We start from the raw sequence: 21,514 nt of genomic DNA, 5'->3' as shown, positions 1-21,514 counted from the left end.
CGTGACATCAGAGTGAAGGCCGTGACATCATCTCGGAAATGCTGACGGGCACCCTGGGGCACTGGGGGGGAACATACGTGCCCTCGCGGCTTCAGTTCCCCAGACCCGCCCCGCCCCCTGCTCGGCCGGAGTTGGGCTGTTTAAGATCCGCGGAGCAGGGGACGTGGGGGAAGGGCTAGGGACTGAAGACTTTCCGGAGCTCGGAGCCGAGTCACTGCACGGGACGCAGCCCGGGACGGTCTGCGGCCCCGTGGCCTCTTCTGTGTCCAGCTCTCTGGCCGCAGCTACCCTGCACCCAACCCGCGGGAAAAGAAAGTTTTATTAAGCAGGCTGGGAGGCGGAGAGGGGGGCGGGAGGGAGGTGGAGCGGTGACTGCGGCCTGCTCCAAAGAGGAGGGGAGGAGAAGAGGAGGGAACTGGCCTGGGAGGGATGGTGGGAGAAGGCGGAATGTGGGAGGGCTCAAGGGGACGTGGGAGGAACGAAAGGGGTGGGGGAGAAAGGGGGGGGCAGTCTCCCCTGGACAAGCACTTTTTTTGTAAGTCCTAGGACTGAACTCCAGGACCAGGACTCTTCTCCCAGCCGCTACGGCCCCCGCTCAGCCACAGGTAGGGGGAGTCACGCTGCCCGTGGGAGGAAGGAGAGTTGTGGATGAAGGATGGTGGAGGGACCTGGGAAAAGGGGTGATGTGGGATAAAGTCAAAGGGAAGTCAAGCTACTGAGGGTTTTATTATTGTCAAAGAAGAGTGAGACACAAGAAGAGTGGAGAAATGAAGCAGATATTGGGGGGTGGGGGCTGCAGGGTGTTCCAAATAGGGCAGCCGGGAGGGCCCTAAGGCTGGGGGCTCCTCTGTTAGGCCCTCTCCCTGGGTCCCCAAGCCAAAATGTCCCCAAACAAAGCTGCCCTGTTGGGTTGTTTGAGTTGGGGGAAGCATGTAGGGGGGGTGAGGGGGGGAGCTCGCTGTAGAGGGGCTGTTCTCCGCCCCAGACAGAGGGAAGGCCTTGGCGGAGAAGCCGATTGGTGCTCTCGCCTCCGCTTGCCCGTGACAGAGATGGCGGTGTTGGCAGGAGGCTTGGAAAACCCCACCCCATCCCCCACCACCTTGAGGCCTGGCCCTCCTGGGCCCCTTGACCCTGCAGGGCATGTAGGATGTGCAGAGTTCTCCAGTGCATTCTGGTTCTCTGCCTTCTCTGCCTGGAATCTGCCCAGAGAGGACTCTCGGCTTGGCTCCCATTCAGGGGACCTGAGATCCGAGGGTCTCCTAAGACCCTCCTTGCCTGCCTCTCTCCACAATCAGTAGCTATCTGTCCTCTGTCTGACTGGCTGAATAGGATCATCTGGGTCCCTCCTGCCTCTGCTCCTTGGCTCTTGTCAGTTCCCCTCCTCCTTACCTATTGCCTGCCTTTCTCAGTTGCCCCCCAATTCTGTGTGCCAGGCTCTCTCCTGATCCCTCTCTATCCATCTTCAACATTGTCTCTTCCTCTACTGTCTCTGTTTGGTCCCCTTTTATTCCCACAGTTTCCGTTCCTCTCACATTCTGTCTGTCTGGGTCTCCCTCTCCGTGTCTCTTGCTCAGTCTCTTCCTCTTTATCTGGACCATTCTCTGATATTGGTCTCTAATCTCTGTGTTTTGATCACTGGGTCTCCTTGACCCGAGAGTCGGGGTATGGAGGTGATGATAGCAGAACTAAGGAAAGGACATTGTGAGACATAACAACTAATAGTGAGAGTTTTATTCTTCACAAAAGGGAGGGAGAGCCTCTCTCTCTCCCTCCCCCGCCCCCCAATCTGGGTCTCTCAGTCTGTGTGCCTCTTTGACTGTGTTTCTGCTCTTATTTAGTATGTGTTTCTTTCTCACTGTCTCTCTTAGTCCGTGGGTCCCTCTCTTTCTCTCGCACTGTCTCTCTGTCTCTGGTCTTAACCAGTGTCTCTTTTCCTCCCATGACCTCTCTCTCAGACCGGGGCCTGGCTCAATTTCAGCTTCTCTCACATACTCTCTCTCTGGGGCACCCAGGCCTTCCTTGCCATGCGACCTGTCAGTGTCTGGCAGTGGAGCCTGTGGGGGCTGCTGCTGTGCCTGCTGTGCAGCTCGTGCCTGGGATCTCCATCCCCATCCACGGCCCCTGAGAAGAGGGCTGGGAGCCAGGGGCTACGGTTCCGGCTGGCCGGCTTCCCCAGGAAGCCCTTTGAGGGCCGCGTGGAGATCCAGCGGGCTGGCGAATGGGGCACCATCTGCGATGACGACTTCACACTGCAGGCTGCCCATGTCCTATGCCGAGAGCTGGGCTTCACAGAGGCCACAGGCTGGACCCACAGTGCCAAATACGGCCCTGGAACAGGTGAGCAATGCTCCAGGCACAGCCTAGGTATTGCCAAAGTGCAACCTAAATGTAGGGAGAGGGAACACCAGGATGGCACAGCCATAGGGACACAGAACACCAAGAAAAGCCAGTGTCAAGTACACCCATGGGGGACAAACCAACCAGCAGTCACTTCTCAGAGCTGTGTGAACTTAGGCTGGTCAGTGCCTTCTCTGAGCCTCAGATGCCCCATGTGCAAAATGACTAGGTGAACTCTAAGTTCCTTTCTGCTGCAAAAGTATGATTCTACAAAGCCACGTGCAAAGACAGCCCTGACACAGGTGAGCCCTGTATGATTAAAGTACAAGTGGTTTCATGGGAAGCTGAAAGCAGGTAAATGATGTCTGGATGTCCCAAAGCCAGAAGGAATCACAGATACTGCAGCCAACAAAATCAGATTATAGACCAGAGCTGAAACCAACAAGCTGGAATTTACCAAAGACAAGTATAAACTCTAGGACAAGTATGAATGTGGGTAGTAGGGGATTAGGAACAATTTTGAGACCTGGGGGCGCTTACACTGTATGAGCTCACAGTGAGATTGATAGACAGAAACTGGTGCAGTCTGCAGCTAACCCCCCAGTTTCCACTGGCTAGATCACTTCTGGAATGAAATGCCACTTTAGATGCCACATTGCCAGAGAGACAGTAGAAAATGGAAGTACTGGGAATTCCCTGGTGGTCCAGGATTAGGACTCCGTGCTTTCACTGCCAAGGGTGCAGGTTCAATCCCTGGTCAGGGAACTAAGATCCTAAAAATGGAAGTACATTCAGAGGAGAGCTGGCCAGATGTGAAAGACTGGAAGCCAAGTTTCAAGGAATAGCTGAAGAAACCAGGGATATTTGGTATGAAAGGAAAAAGCTTTGGATAACAATTACATGATGGTTATCTTCAAATGTGAGGACAGTCATTTGGCTGAGGGATTTTTCTGGAAGGCATCAAAGGACTGAATCAGACCTGGAGGGGGGTAAGTCATAAAAGAGTCTCAAGGACTTTGTGATGGTTCCAACAACCTGGTGGGGCAGGAGGTAGGTATCCCAGCAGAAGCTGGGTAAGTCCTGTCAGGATATGCATGAGGGGTCCCTGCACATTAGCTGGGACCAACTTTTGAGGGGCCACCCAATTCTGAGAGAAAGTCGGTGATATTCATTTCAGTTTGGTCCAGGCAGAGAGAAGAACGCAGGGCAACGTGGCAACGCAGATGGGGGGCACATGGGAAAATGTAAGGCTGAGGTGAAAGGATTTTACATTTCCAAATCTCACAAATGGCTCAAATCCCTAAGCCCCCATGTATTGGCTGTGGTCTTAGTCAAGTTACTTAACTTCTCTGAACTCCAATTTCTTTATACAAAATGGTGGTAATACCTTCTGGCAGCTCTGTTCTAAGGATGCTCACATATGTACATACCTTGGCAGATTGCCTCACAGACAATAGGTACTTGATTAATTGTAGCTATCATTGAATGGGTAAGGACTGATCAGAACTTCAGTGTTGACTCTTTTTTTTAATTCACCCTACCAAATTCCTGGGTATCCCCAGATCACTATCAACCCTCCATCAATCCTATGCTCCCTTTCCTATTCCTTTCCAGGGTCCCCTGTCCCTTCCCCACTCATTACCTTACCAGGTATGAGGCTTCCATGCTCATTCTCACCAACATCCCCATACTACCTCTCCAAGCCCCTCTGTCCCCTTATCTCCCGCTCCTCCACAGGCCGCATCTGGCTGGACAACCTGAGCTGCAGTGGGACTGAGCGGAGTGTGACTGAATGTGCCTCCCGGGGCTGGGGGAACAGTGACTGTACCCACGATGAGGATGCCGGGGTCATCTGCAAGGACGAGCGCCTCCCCGGCTTCTCGGATTCCAATGTCATTGAGGTCTGTAGTTCATAAACACACACACACACACACACACACCACCCAGGGTGGCGAGACAGAGAGGGCTGTGGGGTGGTTATATGTGGAGATACTAGAAGGTAGAGGATCCCATATGCCCAAGGGGATAATTTGGGTTGGTGGGGGACTTGGGGGGGCACAAAATGATAGGGCTCCGAGACACTATATAGTCCAGGTTTGTTTTAGCATTAGCATTCAAGTTACTAAGCCTGGCATGAGCCTCTCCAACTTCATCCCTGGTCCTCAGGGCACTGTGCTCTCCCTCACCTCAGATGTTCCTCCTCTCCTGGGACATCTCCCTTCTTACTTTCTCCTCCTCCTTCAATGCCACTTCCTCTGTGAAGTGCTCCCTCAGGCTCCAGGCAGAGTTAGATGCTCCTTCCCCAGCTTCTTCTGGACCCTTAGTCATTTCTCAGAGCATAGCATGTCCTTGCACTCTCATGGCTGCAGGAGAGTCAACACACCCACACACCCCAGTCAGTACCTCATGGAGAGCAGGCCTGCCTCTCAGCCCCGTCTCGCCATTGGGTTTACAGCAAGCACACTCAATCAGGGTTCCTTGAGGGTGGCCGGTCATATGAAAGGTGTCACTGGGATTCCTTCCTCTACTTGTGGTCCCATCCCCAGGTAGAGCATCACCTGCAAGTGGAGGAGGTACGACTTCGACCAGCCGTTGGGCGGGGCAGGCGGCCCCTGCCCGTGACTGAGGGACTGGTCGAAGTCAGGGTTCCCGACGGCTGGTCGCAAGTGTGTGACAAAGGATGGAGCGCCCACAACAGCCACGTGGTCTGCGGGATGCTGGGCTTCCCTAGCGAAAAGAGGGTCAACGTGGCCTTCTACAGGTGAAGGGACGAGGGCGCTGGTGCAGCGGACTGGAGTTGGGGGTGCTTGTTAAGGAATGGTGTTGAGAGACCTCCGAGGGGGCTGGGGCACTGGGGGAACCTGGGCTCCGGAAGAGTGGGGAAATGTGGAGGCCTCTGCTAAACTGGAGAGTTGAGAAATCTTGCGGGACCATGAAGCGGTCCCCGAGGCGAGTCTGCCACGGGACCGGCGAGGCTCGAGCTCTCTAGCGGCCCGAGCCGGCGCGGGGTGAGCGACGGCTGTGGCGTCGCTGCCCGTGACGCCATCGGTCGGCAGGCGGCGTCTCCGCGACCCGGGGCGAGCGCCGGGTCTCGCGAGGCCATGACCAGCGGCCCGCAGGCCCGCGGGCGGTTGCGGTTACGGTGCCGGCGCTGGCGCGGCCCAGGAGCCCGCGGGTCGGAGTTAGGGGGGGGTGGGGGCGCGGCCATGCCCTGCAGAGGCGGAACCGGGGCGGGGCCGGACGCCGGGAGTCTGACAGTGACAGGCCCGGAGCATCACCGGGGCGGCGGGTCCCCGCCAGAGCGCCAATCCCTGAAGGCCGGAGGGCGCCGGGAGGGGCTGGGCCCCTCCCTGGGTCCAGGCGGCCCACGAGGCGTCTGTGAGCGCGCGAGCCCTCAGGACTCCTAGGCAAGTTTTCCAGAATATGCTTCGGCCCAGAAGCCCGGCCCTCTTCACCTGCTCTGGAGCCCTGGTGTACGCGCCGGCCTCTGGGAAACGGATCACACTGGTGACCGGCTCTGTGCTTACAGCGTCTCGCTTCCCTGGAGCATCTAATTTGGCATTTTGAGAAATTTAGAAATCTCTCTGTAATTTAAGTGATTGTTTTCTTCATCTCTTCCTTAGATCAGTTTTGCAGGAAGACCTCTTAACATCTGGGTGACCTTCCACTGGGAACACTACTTCAGATGTGGTCTGATCAGGGCAGGGTACAGCAGAAATGCTCACTTTTAATTAAAGCATATTTAGATTTTGCATGCCTTTCTGTTGAGGCAGCATCCCACTGCTCATATTGACCCTGTAATCACCTAAATTGGGTCTTCCCTCATCCCTGATACTGATAGAGCAGCCTAAATCTGTTGAGTTTACCCTATTAGTTTATACATCATTTAAAAATCATTAAAAAGCCATGATGATCCCATGAGATTATCTTGAATCTTGACATTATTTTCGACTTGTCATCTCTCCCTGCCTCCTCTGTTCAATAGATATGATAGCTATGCTTCCTGACTTCATCAAAGTGACTGTTAAAATTGTTGAAATCTTTAAAACCAAAGTCTAACTCTTATGAATCCTCCAGATTTACATCAAACCTTTAATCATTAGTTGTAAAATGTTTTTTCAGCCAATTGGGAACAAACTGAACACTACAATGATGTAGCCAACATTATACCATCTTATCTATAATGAAATCATGGGAGATTTTATTAGTCTTTGCTAAAATCCAGCTATACTATGTTCACAGCCATTCTGCAGCCTTCCAATTTAGTAATCTTACCAAGAAAGGAAATCATGGTGGTCTGACTGAGCTAATTTTTACTGAAATCCTTTTAGATTTCTAAGGATCACCATATTTTTTCCTCAATGCTCACAAACTTTCTATTTAATAACTTATTCTAGAATATTAATTATCTGTAGATTGAGGAATCCTCTTCCTGCTTTTCAAAAATCAGTACATTATCCAACCTCCAGTCTTCTCCATACTTGCTCAAATTTTCTTTACCTTGGCTCTGAGACACATCTTTCAGCCCCAAGGAATATACTTTATCTGGCATAGAGACTCATACGGTTTAAAACATCTATGTGCTGTGCTCCTTTGTTATTATCTACCTTGGGGCTATATTTCTTTCCCTGTGCTTGTTCTTTACCTTTCCTAATCCAAACACCAGGTTCTGAAAGATTAGTACGATTTAAATAGCAGGCATTTCAGGTGAAGAAGGTAGCATGAACAAAAGTATAGAGAGTCATTCATTCAACATTTATTTACTGAGCGCCTACTGTGTGCCAGGGACTGTTGTAGATACTAGGGATTCAATAATGAACAAAACAGACAAAAATTCCTGATCTCATGGACTAGGGAAGAACCAGATAAAAAGTAAAATTACAAAATGTAAGGATGGCAAAGGGCATAATACATAAAAATAAAGCAGGGAAAGGGTTACGAAGTGGGACTGGGATTGCAGTTTTAAATAGGTCAGAGGAGGCATCATTTGAGAAGATATTTAAAGGAGGCGAAGGCACAAGCTATGCAAAAATCTAGATGAGCATCTCCAGGAAGAGGCATCATAAATGAGAAGATCCTGGGGAGTGTGGTGGTGTGTATCACGATGTGGGGAATGGGGGATTCTTGTCATGCTCCAGGAGACCATTGGGGCTGGAACTGAGTGAACAAGGGAGAAAATGATAGGACATGTGATGCAGGAGGAGATAGGGAAAGAATGGGGAGCCAGATCATGTAGGGCCATTTGAGAGTCTTTGGTTTTTACTCTGTGTGAGATAAGGTTTTGGGCAGAGGTGTGACATCTGACTTCCACTTTTTATGTATTATTTGGGCTGCTTTGTTAAGAATAGACTGTAAGGGATGTGGCAGAATCAAGCATCAGGAAGATAAGGCAAAGATAAGGCAATATGCAAACAGGGGACTACCCTGGCAGTCCAGTGGTTAAGACTCCATGTCCCCAATGCAGGGGGTATGGGTTCGATCCCTGGTCAGGAAACTAAGATCCAGCGTGCTGCATGGCATGGTGCGGCGTGGCCAAAAAAACAAACAAAAAAATGCAAACAGGGAGGTGAGGTAGAAAGAAAAGCAGGTGAGTGTGGAGGCCTAGAAGCCAAGTAAAGTGCTTCAAGGAAGAGTGATCAAGTGTGTCAGTGCTGCTGATGGGTCTAAAAATATGAGGACTGAGAAATGAATACTGGATTTAGCAACATGGAAGTTATTGCTGACCCTGACAAAGATGAAAATGAATAGGATATTTTGAAAGACAGTTGACAAGAGTAGAAGATTTATACTGAGAAATAGTGGAAGAAAGATCTGAATGGATAAAATAAGGCTAGAAAATGGAACACTTTTAATGCCAGATTGGAGAGTTTTACCTTTATCTTATGGAAAATTAAAAAATACAAGTACTTGTATGGGACAGAGATAAAATAAGGCCAATGTTTTTAAAAGTTTGATAGCAGTGAATTGGAAGAGGAAGTTCTAGATGCAGTAAGATTAGTCAGGAGTTATAAAACTGAAGCTGATTAGGAGGATGACAACGAGGAGAGAGGGGAATGAATAGATGTAGGATGACTGATAGCATATAGAAAATAAGAGAAGAAATAACTAAAATGATACTGAAGCTGCTCAAGAGAAGGATGGTATCCATCAGGCATCTCTGGGCTTCAAGTTAATATGAACTAACTTTAGACGTGGGCCATCCCAGGGAATTTTGAGGCCCAGGAATTGTCCCCACATATATACAGCCTCAAGTAAGTTTCGGAAATCAGGAATATTTGTGTACATATTGGGATCTCTTACTGGGTCTGGGATATGAAGGCTGGAGAAGGAAATATACTTAGTACAGTGTTCATTCTTAGTGGGGAAAGAGATTACAGGGGTCCTGGGAGATTCTGTGATGAGGATATGGTATAGATACTCCTTCACAGGTCAAGTCAGACAGAGGGAGAATCCTCGTAGGTAATACAATTATAAAGGCTAGGCAAGATAGTTATGAACAACTCTACCTTCCTTAGAGAAAGAAGATGCATCTGCTAGCTTTTAGAGGAAGTCAGTAAGATTTAGAGAATAAGAAAATCAGAATGTGAGATATTCATCATTTTTAAACTTGGTTTGGTAGTTCTACCCTAGAACATGTGAAAGTTGTAGAATTTTAGAAGAGAAAAACAATGAACAGATAATTGAACCATTTACTGCCCTTTTTCAGGCAAAGAAGTTGAGGTTCTAAGAGCTTAAGTGCTGTTTAAGAAGTCACTCTTCTAGTTCATTTCAGTTTGATAGATATTTATTGAACTCCTACTATTTGCCACGCACTGTGCAAGGTGCTCAGAATACAGAGGTGATGAGAGAGTTAGTTAGGCACCAAATCATAGAAGACCTTATAGGCTATGTTAAGGATTTGGATCTTTATGATAAAAGTAATGGGAACTCATTGAAGTTTTTTAATGAGGAGGCCTGTGAGAGGACATGATCAGGTTTGTGGCTCCGAGAGATTACTTTGACTGCACTTCTGAGAATGGTTTAGAGAAGAGCAAGAGCAAATGGATTAGAGTTGTTTAGGACAGAACATTGACAGGACTTGGTGGTGGATTGACTTTGGGAGCCAAAGAAGAGAGAAGAGTCAAGGTTGACTCCTAGGTTTCCGGCATAGACTTTGCTGGAAGAATTATGTTTATTTTTTAGACCCACATTAAATTTTAGATAACTTTGAGATATCTAAGTAGGAACACCAAGAAGGCAATGGAATATACAAGGTTAGGTGTGAACGAGAACATATAAAGAGAGGATGAAAAAAAAAAAGAGAGGATGTGGAGTGAGAAGAGAAGAATGCCTTAGAGCTCTAAAAATTTAAATGACTATATAGAGGAGGAGCCTGCGAAGAAGACCAAGAAAAAGCAACCAGAATTAGGACTCAAACAAGGCCGGTAGTGTTGTGACAGCCAAGGAGGGAAAGAGAGAACAGCAGTGTCAGATGCTACCAAGAGTCAATGGGATGAAGACTAAAAAAGAAGAAAAAAAATCTTCTGGATTTATTATCGCAGAGTGATAGGTGGGGAAAACCAGAAAGGGGGGGTGTTAAGGAGTGAGTGGGAGGAAAGATGGTGAGTGTTGACAACCACTGAAAAGTTTTTCTATGAAGAGGGAGAAAGATGTGGGGTGTGGTGTGTGTGTGTGTGCGTACGTGAGAGAGAGAGAGAGCTGAACATGTTTAAAAAGATTCAATTGAGAAGGAGAGGTTATGTGCAACTTCTCAATTGAGAAGGAGAGAAAGGAACATAGGGGAAGGAATTCAGAAACGTTTGGGGGCAGTGGCCTTAGAGAAGAGAGACAGTTGGAATGAGAAAAGGATATACAGATGCAGGTAGCTTTTTATGTTTGATGGTTGAAGGAACAAATGGTAGGGAAAACAAGCACATTTGTGAAGAAATATCAATCAAGACAAATATCAGTACTGGTCCTAAACAAGTACCAGGTCCTTAATGTAACCTGTATTTGCCTTATAATGTATATTATTATATATACCATATAATATATAATATAAAGACTTTATATAGTCCTTAAATAACTTAGAGAAGAAGTACTTCTAAATTTCTAGGTAATACTATATTTTTCTGAATACAACGCTGGAGATCAGAATGATCTCTCTGGGTTACTGGTGAAAGAAAAGTGCCAAGTATATTTCATTTCAGACATGTTTGAGAAAAACACATCTGGAGAAAAAGTTTCACACTATACATATATGATGAAAGGTTCTAAACTCTTAGTAGCATCTCAGGAAAGGGACCCAAGAGTTATTGTAGACTCTTTGCTAGGAATGTTGGACATATCGAATGTTTTGGCAAAAAGACCAACTAAGTACATCCTCAGTAAGAAGCCAGGGCAGGAGGTACCAAGCAGATTCAGCCCTGTTAAAATCTATTTATTAAAATCCTAGCACATCTGCACATAGTATACCACATCCAAAGATGACTCCTCAAGAGAAACAGCAGAGCAGGAACATGTTCAAAGAGATGATAACTAAGAGGATAACAGGGAATTCCATGAATTTTGTAAGGACAGACAAGACCTGCATTCATTATACATAGTTGGACAGGACAAAGGGGGCAAAGTGAAAGTCTTTGAAATCAAAGGGAGAATGAGAGGAGAAACAGACCTAGTTTCCATGCATTAGACTTAAGGCAACTTCTTGAAGAATAAAATAGTTCAAATATTTAGGCCAATTAAGAAGAAATAAGGTTTTAGAACTTAATCCCTGGAAGTAAGTTTGGGAAATGAGCTCAGTTTGTGAATGACTAAAGCAAATGGGATTTAACTAAAGCAGGAAGGATTCTGTCATCCTAAGCAGCCTGGCCTCATGCTCCCCAGTCAGACCAAGTTAATGTCCCTTACTATGCAGCCTTGGTCCTTGGTCCTGGTTCACTGGCCTCAGGCCTGGACATGCCAGAAGGCAGAGAGCATCCAAGAAAAAAATACATAGTCAGCCTCTCTAGGTGTGACCAGGCCAGTTCTCTCTCCTTGCCTAGTCAGTCTGGCAATCCTAACAATCCTAACACCCTTCTACTTACACCCGTTCCCCTAGCCCTCCCCCCAGGTTTAGATCAGCCCTAATATCAACCCAAGAGTCCTTATTCCCTATCTGCCTTAACCTAATTTCTGTGGGTCCTGGTATAGGGTCTTTATCAGCCCCGAGTCCATGTCCTTCACTGCTGCTCACCTGTCTGGTTATGTGCCTATGAGGCCAAACAGCTGTGAAGGGTTGAACTTTGGAGGTATCTGATGTTATAAGATCCTGCCACCAGGAACCCTCTAACTGTTGGAAAAGAAATCTTGCCCCTGGTCCCAGTTGCACTAGCTTTTCCCACTTAGTTCTAGACTGATCCTGACTCTGCTGTTGTCTTATCCTCACAGAAAGTTGAGGAAGCGAGTGGCCAAAGCCTCGGCCCGACGCTCCAAGCCCCTTGGAAGGTAATGGGGCAAGAGCCCCGGGACCTCCTGCTAATCCCTGTGACCCCAGGAGGTGGATGGATGGAAGGCAGCCTGTCCATGTCCATCCCAAAACCCAAGCTGATGAATCAGGGATATGACTGGAAAATGGCCATTCCGGGGGGGGGGAGGGGAGGCAGGCATGGGGATGGGTAAGCTTTGACCTTAGGAAGCACAAGGAGGAAATAATGCAGGAATGGCTGAGGAAAAGCCTCTGCATCTTTATACTTCCCCCAAATAGCTTGGACTCCAGCCTCAGCCACTTGCATGCTTCCTCCCCTGCCCCAACTCCTAACCTCCCTTAATTCATCTGCATTCCCATTCTCTCTTCTCCCTTTACCATTCCTCTTATCTCCTCTCCCCTCACCACCTGGATTGACATAACTAGATTTCTCATAACTGTTGCTGAATCCAGAGAGCAGCATGTATTCCAAAAATAGTTAAGTGGTATGCAGCAGTATATGTGGAAAATCTGACTGCCTTTGCTTTGCCCCTCCCCATGCTCTGCATGAAGGGTCCTTCCTAGAAACAGAAAATAATAATAATAATCCTTTACTTTTCCCTGGCAACGTACCTGACCACTACCTCCACTAACTTCTTTCTCCTTTTTTCAGACCAATCACCAAGCTTAAAGCCAAACCCAAACCCCGAGTGGGCAGGGGGCCAATCAAGAGGTAAATAAAGTTCAGGCTAAGTGGAGAGGAGAGGGAGTGCCGAGTGACGAGTCAGGGGCGTCGGGCTGTGGTCAGGAAGGGGTCCAAGAGAAGCCTCCACCAAGAGGTGGAAGAGCAGCAGCAACTGTTACAAGCCACCTTCCAGATGAGTCAACGAAATGTAAAGTAAGACTGGCGCTTATGTGGTTCTCTGAGGAATTATGCTTGTCACAGGATTTTTGAAAATCTCAGTAGAAGTTCATCCACTGACTACCCTTGTTCCACATGCTTATTTATCTTCCCCCAGCAGATTTTAGTAGATACTCTGGCACTCTTGTCCTTCAGATGCCATGCTTGCCTCTCCCCCCAAGAAGTTAAGTTTGCCTAAGGGATCAGTGTTCCCATTCCTACCTTTATTTAATTGTTAAAAATAAGTGCTACCAGCTTGGAAGTGAGACTGAGGATCCCCTCTGGAAACTTTATCAGGGATGGAGTCACATGAAAGTCCTGATCTCTGGCCCAGTTTACACAATTAGGCTCCCAGTTCCATCATTTTCCTCCTGGGTTCCTTCAGAACCCCAGGGAATGGAAAGCTTCCAATCCCAATGATTGTGTCTCACTTGGTTTCTGAAGGCAGTTTGTGCATGAAAAGTCTCTCTGATAGCTTCTTCAGCAGTAGTTGAAGTATAGAGAATTCATCCCTTTCTATTGTCTCCTCCTCTCTTCACAGCATTCCGAGATCACTCAGTGGCCCCTGGTACCCCTCATTCCTCAGCTCCTCCCTCTGGTGCCTTCAAAAGGGCTTGGAATTTGGGGGTGTTCTCGTAGTGCCCTTCCAGCTTAGGGTCATCTTGCCCAACATGGCCATACTCTGGCCTTCCCTGACCCCCACATTAAAATGCACACTGTTGTTTTTATTTTGTTAGTTATGGGGAAAAAAGGAGGAGAGAGTTTAGAAGAGAGATGTCTTTTTCCTCTGATGGCCTCTTTGACTTTTATTTTCAGCCAGACAGGACTTTGGGAGAATACCTGGTCTCTTTGAATCAACTTATCTTGAGCTCGCAAAGGTATTCTGTAAAGTCTCCAGGCTTCCTTTGTCTGATTTGTTTATAACTTGTCCATCTCTCTGTGTCTTCCCAGCCAATGGCTTCAAATCGTCATATTACTTCCTTCCTCTGACATCAAGTAATGGAGCACATTACTGCAATAATTCACTGCCAAACCAGCCTCACAGGCCCACTCCACCAACACCAGGCCTCATCTGGGTTCAAACCAGCTGTCCTGGGAAGAAAGTACTTCTCTCATCACGTGGCTCACTGCAGTATCTCATTCCGTTGGTGTCAATAAGCAAGTCTCCTCATTCTCTCTAGCATCTCTCTGCTGTGTTTCCAAGTCTTAACATCTCTAATTTAGTCCCATTTTCCCACTTGAGTGGCTATGGAACATTCTTTCTGTTACATTTAAACTGCAGAAGCACGGACTACCTCATTAAAGACTCATACAGTTCAGCTCAGGTCTGGGGATATCTCCACCCTTCTGTTGTTCATATTCACTCTCCTTCTCTGGTCACATGGCCCCTCTTTGTCTGTCTTGCATTTGTACATCTTCGTTCCTGTATATACCAGCGCCAGTCTTTCCTGTGTTCACCATCTGGTCTGTTCTTCCATAACTGCCCATCATCCTCTGGCCTGGAAACCCCTCTGGCCTCTAAGAAGCCATGTAGACCCAAGACTTACTCACTCCTTTGCATCCTGACTCACTTAGTTATTTCAGTCACAACGTAATAGAAGGATCTGCTCACTCTGGCTATTCAGGCTTCCTGTTTGTGTCAGCTACTCCCTCCTGCCCATCTCTTCCAGCTGGGCAGTCCTGGCTTCCTATTCTCTTTGCACAGTAGCGTCAGCCTCAGCCTCCATTAGGGCCAGCACCCTGAAACCGTACAGAACAAGGTTTCTGTCAGGCAAGTCAAGACGAGCCTTCCTTCCCATAGGGTTCTTCTGCTGCAGAAGGTCCCCAAGGACCAGGCCCCATCCGGGTATCTAGGCTCTTTCAGCCTAGAAACTCGCCATTACCTTTGTCTCTTTGTCTCTGTGTTTTTGTGGAGAAGAGGGAAAGAAGAAGGGCTAAAGTGGTCATGGGTGGAGGCATGGAGTGGGAGGAGGGATGTGGGCAAAGAGGCAGGAGCATTGTTTTACCCTACTGCTCCCACTCCTGTCCCCCCAGGCTGCTGGCCCAGCGGCAGCAACACTCCTTTGGTCTGCATGGGGTGGCGTGCGTGGGCACGGAGGCCCACCTCTCTCTCTGCTCCTTGGAGTTCTATCGTGCCAATGACACCACCAGGTGCCCTGGGGGGGCCCCTGCGGTGGTGAGCTGTGTGCCAAGCCCTCTCTACGCAGCATCCAGTGGCCAGAAGAAGCAACAGTCGAAGCCTCAGGGGGAGGTGTGTGAGACAGTGATTATGACCTTCCCCGCCCCAGGCAGAGAACCCCCTAGCCTGGCCACCCCCTGATTAAGCACAGCCTTGACCTTTGAGGACAGAGAGGAACTTCCTACCTCCCATGCTCCCTCCCACCAGAATCTCATTCATCTCCCAGGTCTACTCAGCCCTCTCTGTGCTGATGTTCCCATTCACTGCTGCGCACCCCTCTCTCCTTTATAGGCCCGAGTGCGATTAAAGGGTGGAGCCCACCCAGGAGAAGGCCGGGTAGAAGTCCTGAAGGCTGGCACGTGGGGCACAGTCTGTGACCGCAAATGGGACCTGCAGGCAGCCAGCGTGGTGTGTCGGGAGCTGGGCTTCGGGAGTGCTCGAGAGGCTCTGAGCGGTGCCCGCATGGGGCAGGGTGAGGGGGGTGCAGGTGGGAGGGAGAGGGAAGGAGGAGGTACACACTCCTGGGGGGGGTACATTCCTTAGGAAGGAGACTCCTGGACAGATAATGAAGTTAGAACCTCCTGATCTTTGACCTCTGACCTTAGGCATGGGTGCCATCCATTTGAGTGAAGTTCGATGCTCTGGCCAGGAACCCTCCCTCTGGAAGTGCCCCCACAGGAACATCACAGCTGAGGACTGTTCCCATAGCCAAGACGCTGGAGTCCGATGCAACCTGCCCTACACTGGGGTAGAGACCAAGGTCAGTCATTCTTTCCACCTTGATTCAGGTATCTCACATCCTATCCAGTTCTGGTCATGATGTGCAGTCTGATGCCCACTGCCCCATGTCCCTGCCATCCTGCAGCTCCCACCTGATGCCACCACTTGCTAGCCCTTTAAGTGCCTCTGAATCACCATTCAGCCATAGGCCTGCTACAGACTCCCACTACTCCACCCCCAAAAGCTTCCCCAGTACTTCCATTGTGTCACTACAGATCCGACTCAGCGGGGGCCGCAGCCGACATGAAGGGCGAGTCGAGGTGCAAACAGGAGGACCTGGGTCCCTTCGCTGGGGCCTCATCTGTGGGGATGACTGGGGCACACTGGAGGCCATGGTTGCCTGCAGGCAACTCGGACTGGGCTATGCCAACCATGGCCTGCAGGTGAGTGGGAAGGAGGAGAGGGGAACCAAGGCTATTGCCTCCAAAGGCTGTGTTTGGGGCAGAGGACTGTCAAAATGAGTCCCTTGGCCTGGGAGGCTGGATGGTGGCCTCACAAAAACACCTCTGTATGTCCCCAGGAGACCTGGTACTGGGACTCAGGGAATATAACAGAGGTGGTGATGAGTGGAGTGCACTGCACAGGGACTGAGCTGTCCCTGGACCAATGTGCTCATCATGGCACCCATGTCGCCTGCAAGAGGACAGGAAGCCATTTCACTGCTGGAGTCATTTGTTCTGAGAGTGAGTGAAGGGTCGGGTGACTCAAGCCAGGGAAGGGAGGCTCTGGGCCACCCCTTTGCTGGGAGAGAGAGAGCTGCAATCTGGAGGGGTCTGCCTTCCCTGCGGAAAACCAGTCTCACCCAACATTCTGGGGGTGGGGGGAAGGGGATGCGGGGTGGGGGGTGGGGGTGAGAATGGACTCACTCCCGCCTGTCCCTGCCCCTCAGCAGTGAGTTCTAACCCTCTCCTTCCTTCCTTGGTGCAGCCGCGTCAGATCTGCTGCTACACTCAGCACTGGTGCAGGAGACCGCGTACATTGAGGACAGGCCCCTGCACATGTTGTACTGTGCTGCTGAAGAGAACTGCCTGGCCAGCTCGGCCCGCTCAGCCAACTGGCCTTATGGCCACCGGCGTCTGCTCCGATTCTCCTCCCAGATCCACAACCTGGGACGCGCTGACTTCAGGCCCAAGGCTGGGCGCCACTCCTGGGTGTGGCATGAGTGTCATGGGTGAGAAGGACAAGTAGAAGGGCAAGGCCATTGGGGATGGGGCAAGCCTGCTGTGGGCAGGGAAGGAAACAGGGGTTCCCTTGTCCCCTACAGGCATTATCACAGTATGGACATCTTCACTCACTATGATATCCTGACCCCCAACGGCACCAAGGTGGCTGAGGGCCACAAAGCTAGTTTCTGTCTAGAAGACACCGAGTGTCAGGAGGGTGAGTTGGGGCCTAGAGTAGACTACAGTTTCCTCATCCCCACAGCCTTGCCTCACACTGACATATGCTTATCTCTTCAGATGTCTCCAAGAGGTATGAGTGTGCCAACTTTGGAGAGCAGGGCATTACGGTGGGTTGCTGGGATCTCTACCGGCATGACATAGACTGTCAATGGATTGACATCACAGATGTGAAGCCAGGAAACTACATTCTGCAGGTGCCTGGGATCTAAGATTTCCAGCTATTGAGTGGGAGGAGTGTTTATTAAAGACACATTTGGATTTGAGGACTGCAGCTGGTTAAGTTGGCTTTCTCCCACTCATAGGTGGTCATCAACCCCAATTTTGAAGTAGCAGAAAGTGACTTCACCAACAATGCAATGAAATGTAACTGCAAATATGATGGACATCGCATCTGGGTGCACAACTGCCACATTGGTATTTGGTGGGAAGAGAAGCCAGAAAGACTGGGGGATGGGAGGGAAAGGCCTTCGTTCTCTTCTCCCTAGGTTGTTTCTATGTCTTCCCACCCACTTCCGTATTTTTCAGGCTCTCCACTTCTACCCACCCTTCCCCACAACAGGTCTATCTTCCTGCCCAAACCACCTGTTCACCTTGCAGGTGATGCCTTCAGTGAAGAGGCCAACAGGAGGTTCGAACGCTACCCTGGCCAGACCAGCAACCAGATCATCTAAGGTGCCACCACCCTCCTCTGCAGACCACAACTGGCCCCTAATGGCAGGGGTCTGAGGCTGCCATTACCTCAGGAGCTTACCAAGGAATCCTTGACTTCAGCAGGCCCACAGCACTCATCCACTGTGCACTGTGGGTGTAGAACTGTCAAGCAGAAGTTACTGCCCTCCTTCTTAGGCCAGCTGTCTGGATCTGTGGCCAGGCATGGGGAATTTTGCCCCCAGGCCCAGCACCAAACCAAGCATGCCACAAAGAGGCGCACCTGATTGACTGCCCAGAAAAACAGACAGCAGCAGCTCGTTTTCTTGAGTAGGGAGGTCAGAATGGTCAACTCCAGTATCTCCTCTCAGTTCAGGGAGATACGGCTTTACCTCTAGCCTTTTTGTGGGGGGGAAAGAGCAGTGCGCCACCCTTCCCCTCATTTTTGAGTATAACATGTTGCTAGGTATAATTTTATTTTATATAAAAAGTGTTTTTGTGATTCCTCAGGGCCCAGGGATTGGTGCTGGTAGTTGGAGGGACCTGCCCCCAACTGGTTCATTTAATCCTCCATCCAGGTGCCATGAGAACCCAAGCCAGGAAAGCAAGGTAGAAATCAGAGCAGGAGCCTCCTACTCTTGCTGATCCATTCATTCTGTGACTTCAGGGGTCACATATAAGGTCAATGTTTCCGGTCCCCGCCGGATCCGCACTGCCAGCTGGGATTGGGTTCGAACGGCTTCATAAATATCTTCAGCATTTTGTACCAGCCGCTCCCCAATGGCCAAGATCACATCACCAGGCCGTAGACCAGCCCTATGGCAAAAAATGGACAGAGAGATAAAGGAGGGAATAGATGGCCCAGGTCAAGGGCACATAAACACCTCACCCGTCTCCACCTCCCAGTGCAGTCTCTCCCTCACCGGTGTGCAGGGGAGTCCAGGATGACTTTATGGATAAGCACACCATGCTGAACATCAGGAAAGCTTGGTTCTCGAAGCTGTAGTTCAGCAAGGATGCTGAAAGGACACAGATCACTTTGTTAACCACACCACGGCACTCTCCCCATTTTGGGTTTGTCTCAGATCTCTCATCAACACACTGATAAGTGTATGGACAGGGCATGCACTAGATCCTCTTGAGACAAAATTCACTTTCTGCCTTCTAGCAGTTAGGAAGTGGGACATGCATATAAAAGGTAACTAATTCCAAATGACACACAGTATTAAATCAATAGCACTGTCATTCTAAAATCCTAAGAGAAGCTATAAGGAGGTGGTATAACTTTAGCTGAACCTAGAAGGATCGGTCTGACATTTATATAAAACGAGAACAACATAAACAAAAACATGGGATTAGGAAATCAGGTTGGACGGAACAGAATATACTCATAGGGAAGCCATGTCTGGAAGGTTGAGTTGAAGACAAATGGAAAATGGCCCCTAAACACCAGGCTAATGGATTGGAGGTTGTAAATCAAAGCAATAACAGGATGAAATCAATCAGGTGGGAGGTATACAAAATGGAGTGGGGTGAGAAAATCAAGATAATGAGAGAGGACAGCTCTTCTGATTGTTCCAAGTATGAGGCAACTCATCTTAAACACAGAATTGAGAATGAAGCTCAACAGAAGTGCCAGGTGCCCACCACTGGTTACACGGACGGCCCTACCCCTAAAGCTCATACCTGGGAGTCAGGGTTAGCATCATCACTCCAATGTAGCGGCGCTGGGACCCACTGGTTCCAAACCAGGAATCTGTGATAGAGGGACAAATGAGCCCCACCCAGCTACATCCTTCCTTCCCCCTCCTGCTCCTCCCAACAGACCCCTCTCCAACAAGCCCCCACCTCCACCCCCCACTACTTAAAGGAAACCCTTTACCCCCAAGCCAGGCTTACTCTTCTTTTCTCCACGATGCAGAAACTCTCGAAGGCGATCAGCAGGGATGGCAAAGGAGATTCCAGCTGTGACCTTCATGGTATTCACCCCAATCACCTCCCCATCCTGTTGGGACAGAGCCCACTATTCTCTAGCCCAAACAAATAGGAGATGGGGGTACCTGAGCAAGAGTAGCAGGGAGTGTTGGGGAGTCGGGGAAATCTGGCTGGATTCCAGGAGACAGCCAACAAGAAACTGCTCAGAAACTTGACCAAACATCATTGAATTAGGGAAAACCCACCCCTTCCCACACTGACCTGGGGCAGGGATTCTTGGAAAGGATGTCCCACTCACCAGGTTAACCAGGGGACCGCCAGAATTTCCAAACTGCAGGACAAGGAGAAAATATGGAAGAGATCCAGGGACTCTATGCCTGGGGGCAAAACCAGGATGGAGGCACTTTCTCCAAATTCTCTCCTTTACCAGCGCATGAAGGAGTGGGCACGGTTTTTGCCACCCGACCTCTGTATACAGGCTAATCCACCATCTATCACAGTTGATTCTTGCACCACACACCTCTACCCCCTCCCCCAACCTAGTCTGTCATTTCTCTCATATCAGGACGCACATCAATAGCTGCATCAGTCTGGATGTATTCCACATTGGTTTGGGGAAGGCCCAGATCTCTGGCTGGACGCTGAGCAGAGCTGACAATGCCGGATGTGATCGTGTTCTGCAGTGCAAAGGGACTTCCCATGGCAACAACAAACTCCCCTTGCCGGACATCGGCTGAACGTCCCAGGGGCAGTGTGGGGAGAGGCTCCTAAGGGAGAATGGGTACAAGAGACCTGTCATCTGGAGATGTAAGCAAATTCAGAGCCCCAACCAGACATGGCCTGCCCAGACCCCCACCTTGGTCTGAATCCTCAGCGTGGCGATATCTGCCACGGGATCCACAGCTGTGACCACGGCCTCATACGTATCGCCGCTAGGCAGCCTCACACGGACTCGGCGCCGATCAGCCACCACATGAGCGTTGGTAACGATGAGCCCGTCGGCAGCCACCACGAATCCTGAGCCATTCGAGATAGGGACTTCGCGGCCCGAAAAAGGGTGCCTGGGATGGGGGGGGCGGGGTTGGGGAAGCACGGATGTGAGGAGGCTCGGACCCCTCCTTCTCGCCCGCCCTCTACCCGCGGCTTCGGTTCCTCCGGGTCTACCCCACCGTTACCGGCCCAAGATCTCGATATAAACCACGGCAGGGGCCGTCTTCTCCACCACGTCCGCGATGAAGTTGTACTGGCTCCGGGGAGAGGGAGGCGGCGAGCCAGGGACCGAGGCGAGGACGGCCGGGGGACCCCGACCCCCGCCCCACAACAACAAGAGCACTGCCCCCCCAGCGCCCAGCGCCACCGCCAGCCACACGCGCGGGCGGGTTCCAGGGGTCCCTGAGTCTTCCCGGATCCGGGGATCTGGGGTCCCCTCGATCAGCCGTGCTCGGGGATCCGAAGTCCCCGACGTCAGACATGTTCGTGGTTCAGGGACTCCCACAGACAACCGGGCCCCGAAACTGGGGGTCCCATAAGTCACTCGGGCCCGAGGGTCAGGAGTTCCTGACGTCAGCAAGGCCCGGAGGTCAGGGGTCAACAGGGGTCCCTTTCCCCAGCGACCCCTCCCCAAAGCCCGCCATCCCCGGAGGCTCCAGACTGCACCCCGCCCCGCCCTCAGTGCAGCCATCAGCTCCGCCTCGGAAGCCTCGTCGCCCGCCCTGCACAGAGGAGGCGCCCTGGACGCGAGCGGGCGGACAGCGGTACGCGGAGCACGCCGGTACCTGAAGTCTCCAGAAGTGCACGCCGGAACCAAGGATTCCGGGAGGCTGACTCCGCCCCCGCCCCGCGAATGCCGGGAATTGTGGTCCCAGTGGGACGCGAGTTATGAGGTGGCCCAAGGGCCCGCGAGGCAT

General features: G+C 50.4%; 2 protein-coding genes across 6 annotated transcripts; one reads left to right on the top strand and one right to left on the bottom strand.

Moving 5' to 3' along the window:
• Positions 1 to 463: 463 nt before the first annotated feature.
• Positions 464 to 18,182, top strand: LOXL3 (lysyl oxidase like 3). Of its 4 annotated transcripts, XM_036872951.1 has the most exons (16): positions 480 to 605; positions 2,013 to 2,337; positions 4,075 to 4,238; positions 4,884 to 5,098; positions 11,746 to 11,802; positions 12,435 to 12,494; positions 14,697 to 14,913; positions 15,133 to 15,313; positions 15,447 to 15,601; positions 15,837 to 16,004; positions 16,142 to 16,304; positions 16,549 to 16,792; positions 16,886 to 17,001; positions 17,082 to 17,218; positions 17,327 to 17,438; positions 17,622 to 17,991. In XM_036872951.1, the coding sequence occupies exons 2-16, from the start codon at positions 2,025 to 2,027 to the stop codon at positions 17,693 to 17,695; spliced, it is 2,376 nt and encodes a 791-aa protein (XP_036728846.1). In that variant the 5' UTR covers positions 480 to 605; positions 2,013 to 2,024; the 3' UTR covers positions 17,696 to 17,991. The 4 variants fall into 4 exon arrangements, with proteins under 4 accessions (XP_036728848.1, XP_036728846.1, XP_036728847.1 ...); XM_036872952.1 differs by lacking the exon at positions 11,746 to 11,802; XM_036872953.1 differs by lacking the exons at positions 11,746 to 11,802; positions 12,435 to 12,494 and having other exon boundaries at positions 464 to 605; positions 17,622 to 18,182.
• Positions 18,132 to 21,510, bottom strand: HTRA2 (HtrA serine peptidase 2). 2 transcript variants are annotated; one of them, XM_036872959.1, is made up of 8 exons: positions 20,783 to 21,510; positions 20,464 to 20,668; positions 20,180 to 20,374; positions 19,906 to 19,938; positions 19,572 to 19,677; positions 19,359 to 19,428; positions 18,596 to 18,691; positions 18,132 to 18,488 (listed from the first exon to the last, which is right to left on the bottom strand). In XM_036872959.1, the coding sequence occupies exons 1-8, from the start codon at positions 21,286 to 21,288 to the stop codon at positions 18,323 to 18,325; spliced, it is 1,377 nt and encodes a 458-aa protein (XP_036728854.1). In that variant the 5' UTR covers positions 21,289 to 21,510; the 3' UTR covers positions 18,132 to 18,322. The 2 variants fall into 2 exon arrangements, with proteins under 2 accessions (XP_036728854.1, XP_036728855.1); XM_036872960.1 differs by lacking the exon at positions 19,906 to 19,938 and having other exon boundaries at positions 18,299 to 18,488; positions 20,783 to 21,351.
• Between the last annotated feature and the right edge of the window lie 4 nt (positions 21,511 to 21,514).

The sequence above is a fragment of the Balaenoptera musculus genome, chromosome 13, assembly GCF_009873245.2.
Source record: "Balaenoptera musculus isolate JJ_BM4_2016_0621 chromosome 13, mBalMus1.pri.v3, whole genome shotgun sequence".
In the NCBI taxonomy this organism is placed as follows: domain Eukaryota; kingdom Metazoa; phylum Chordata; class Mammalia; order Artiodactyla; family Balaenopteridae; genus Balaenoptera; species Balaenoptera musculus.
This window is presented reverse-complemented; position numbering and strand designations above follow the sequence as displayed.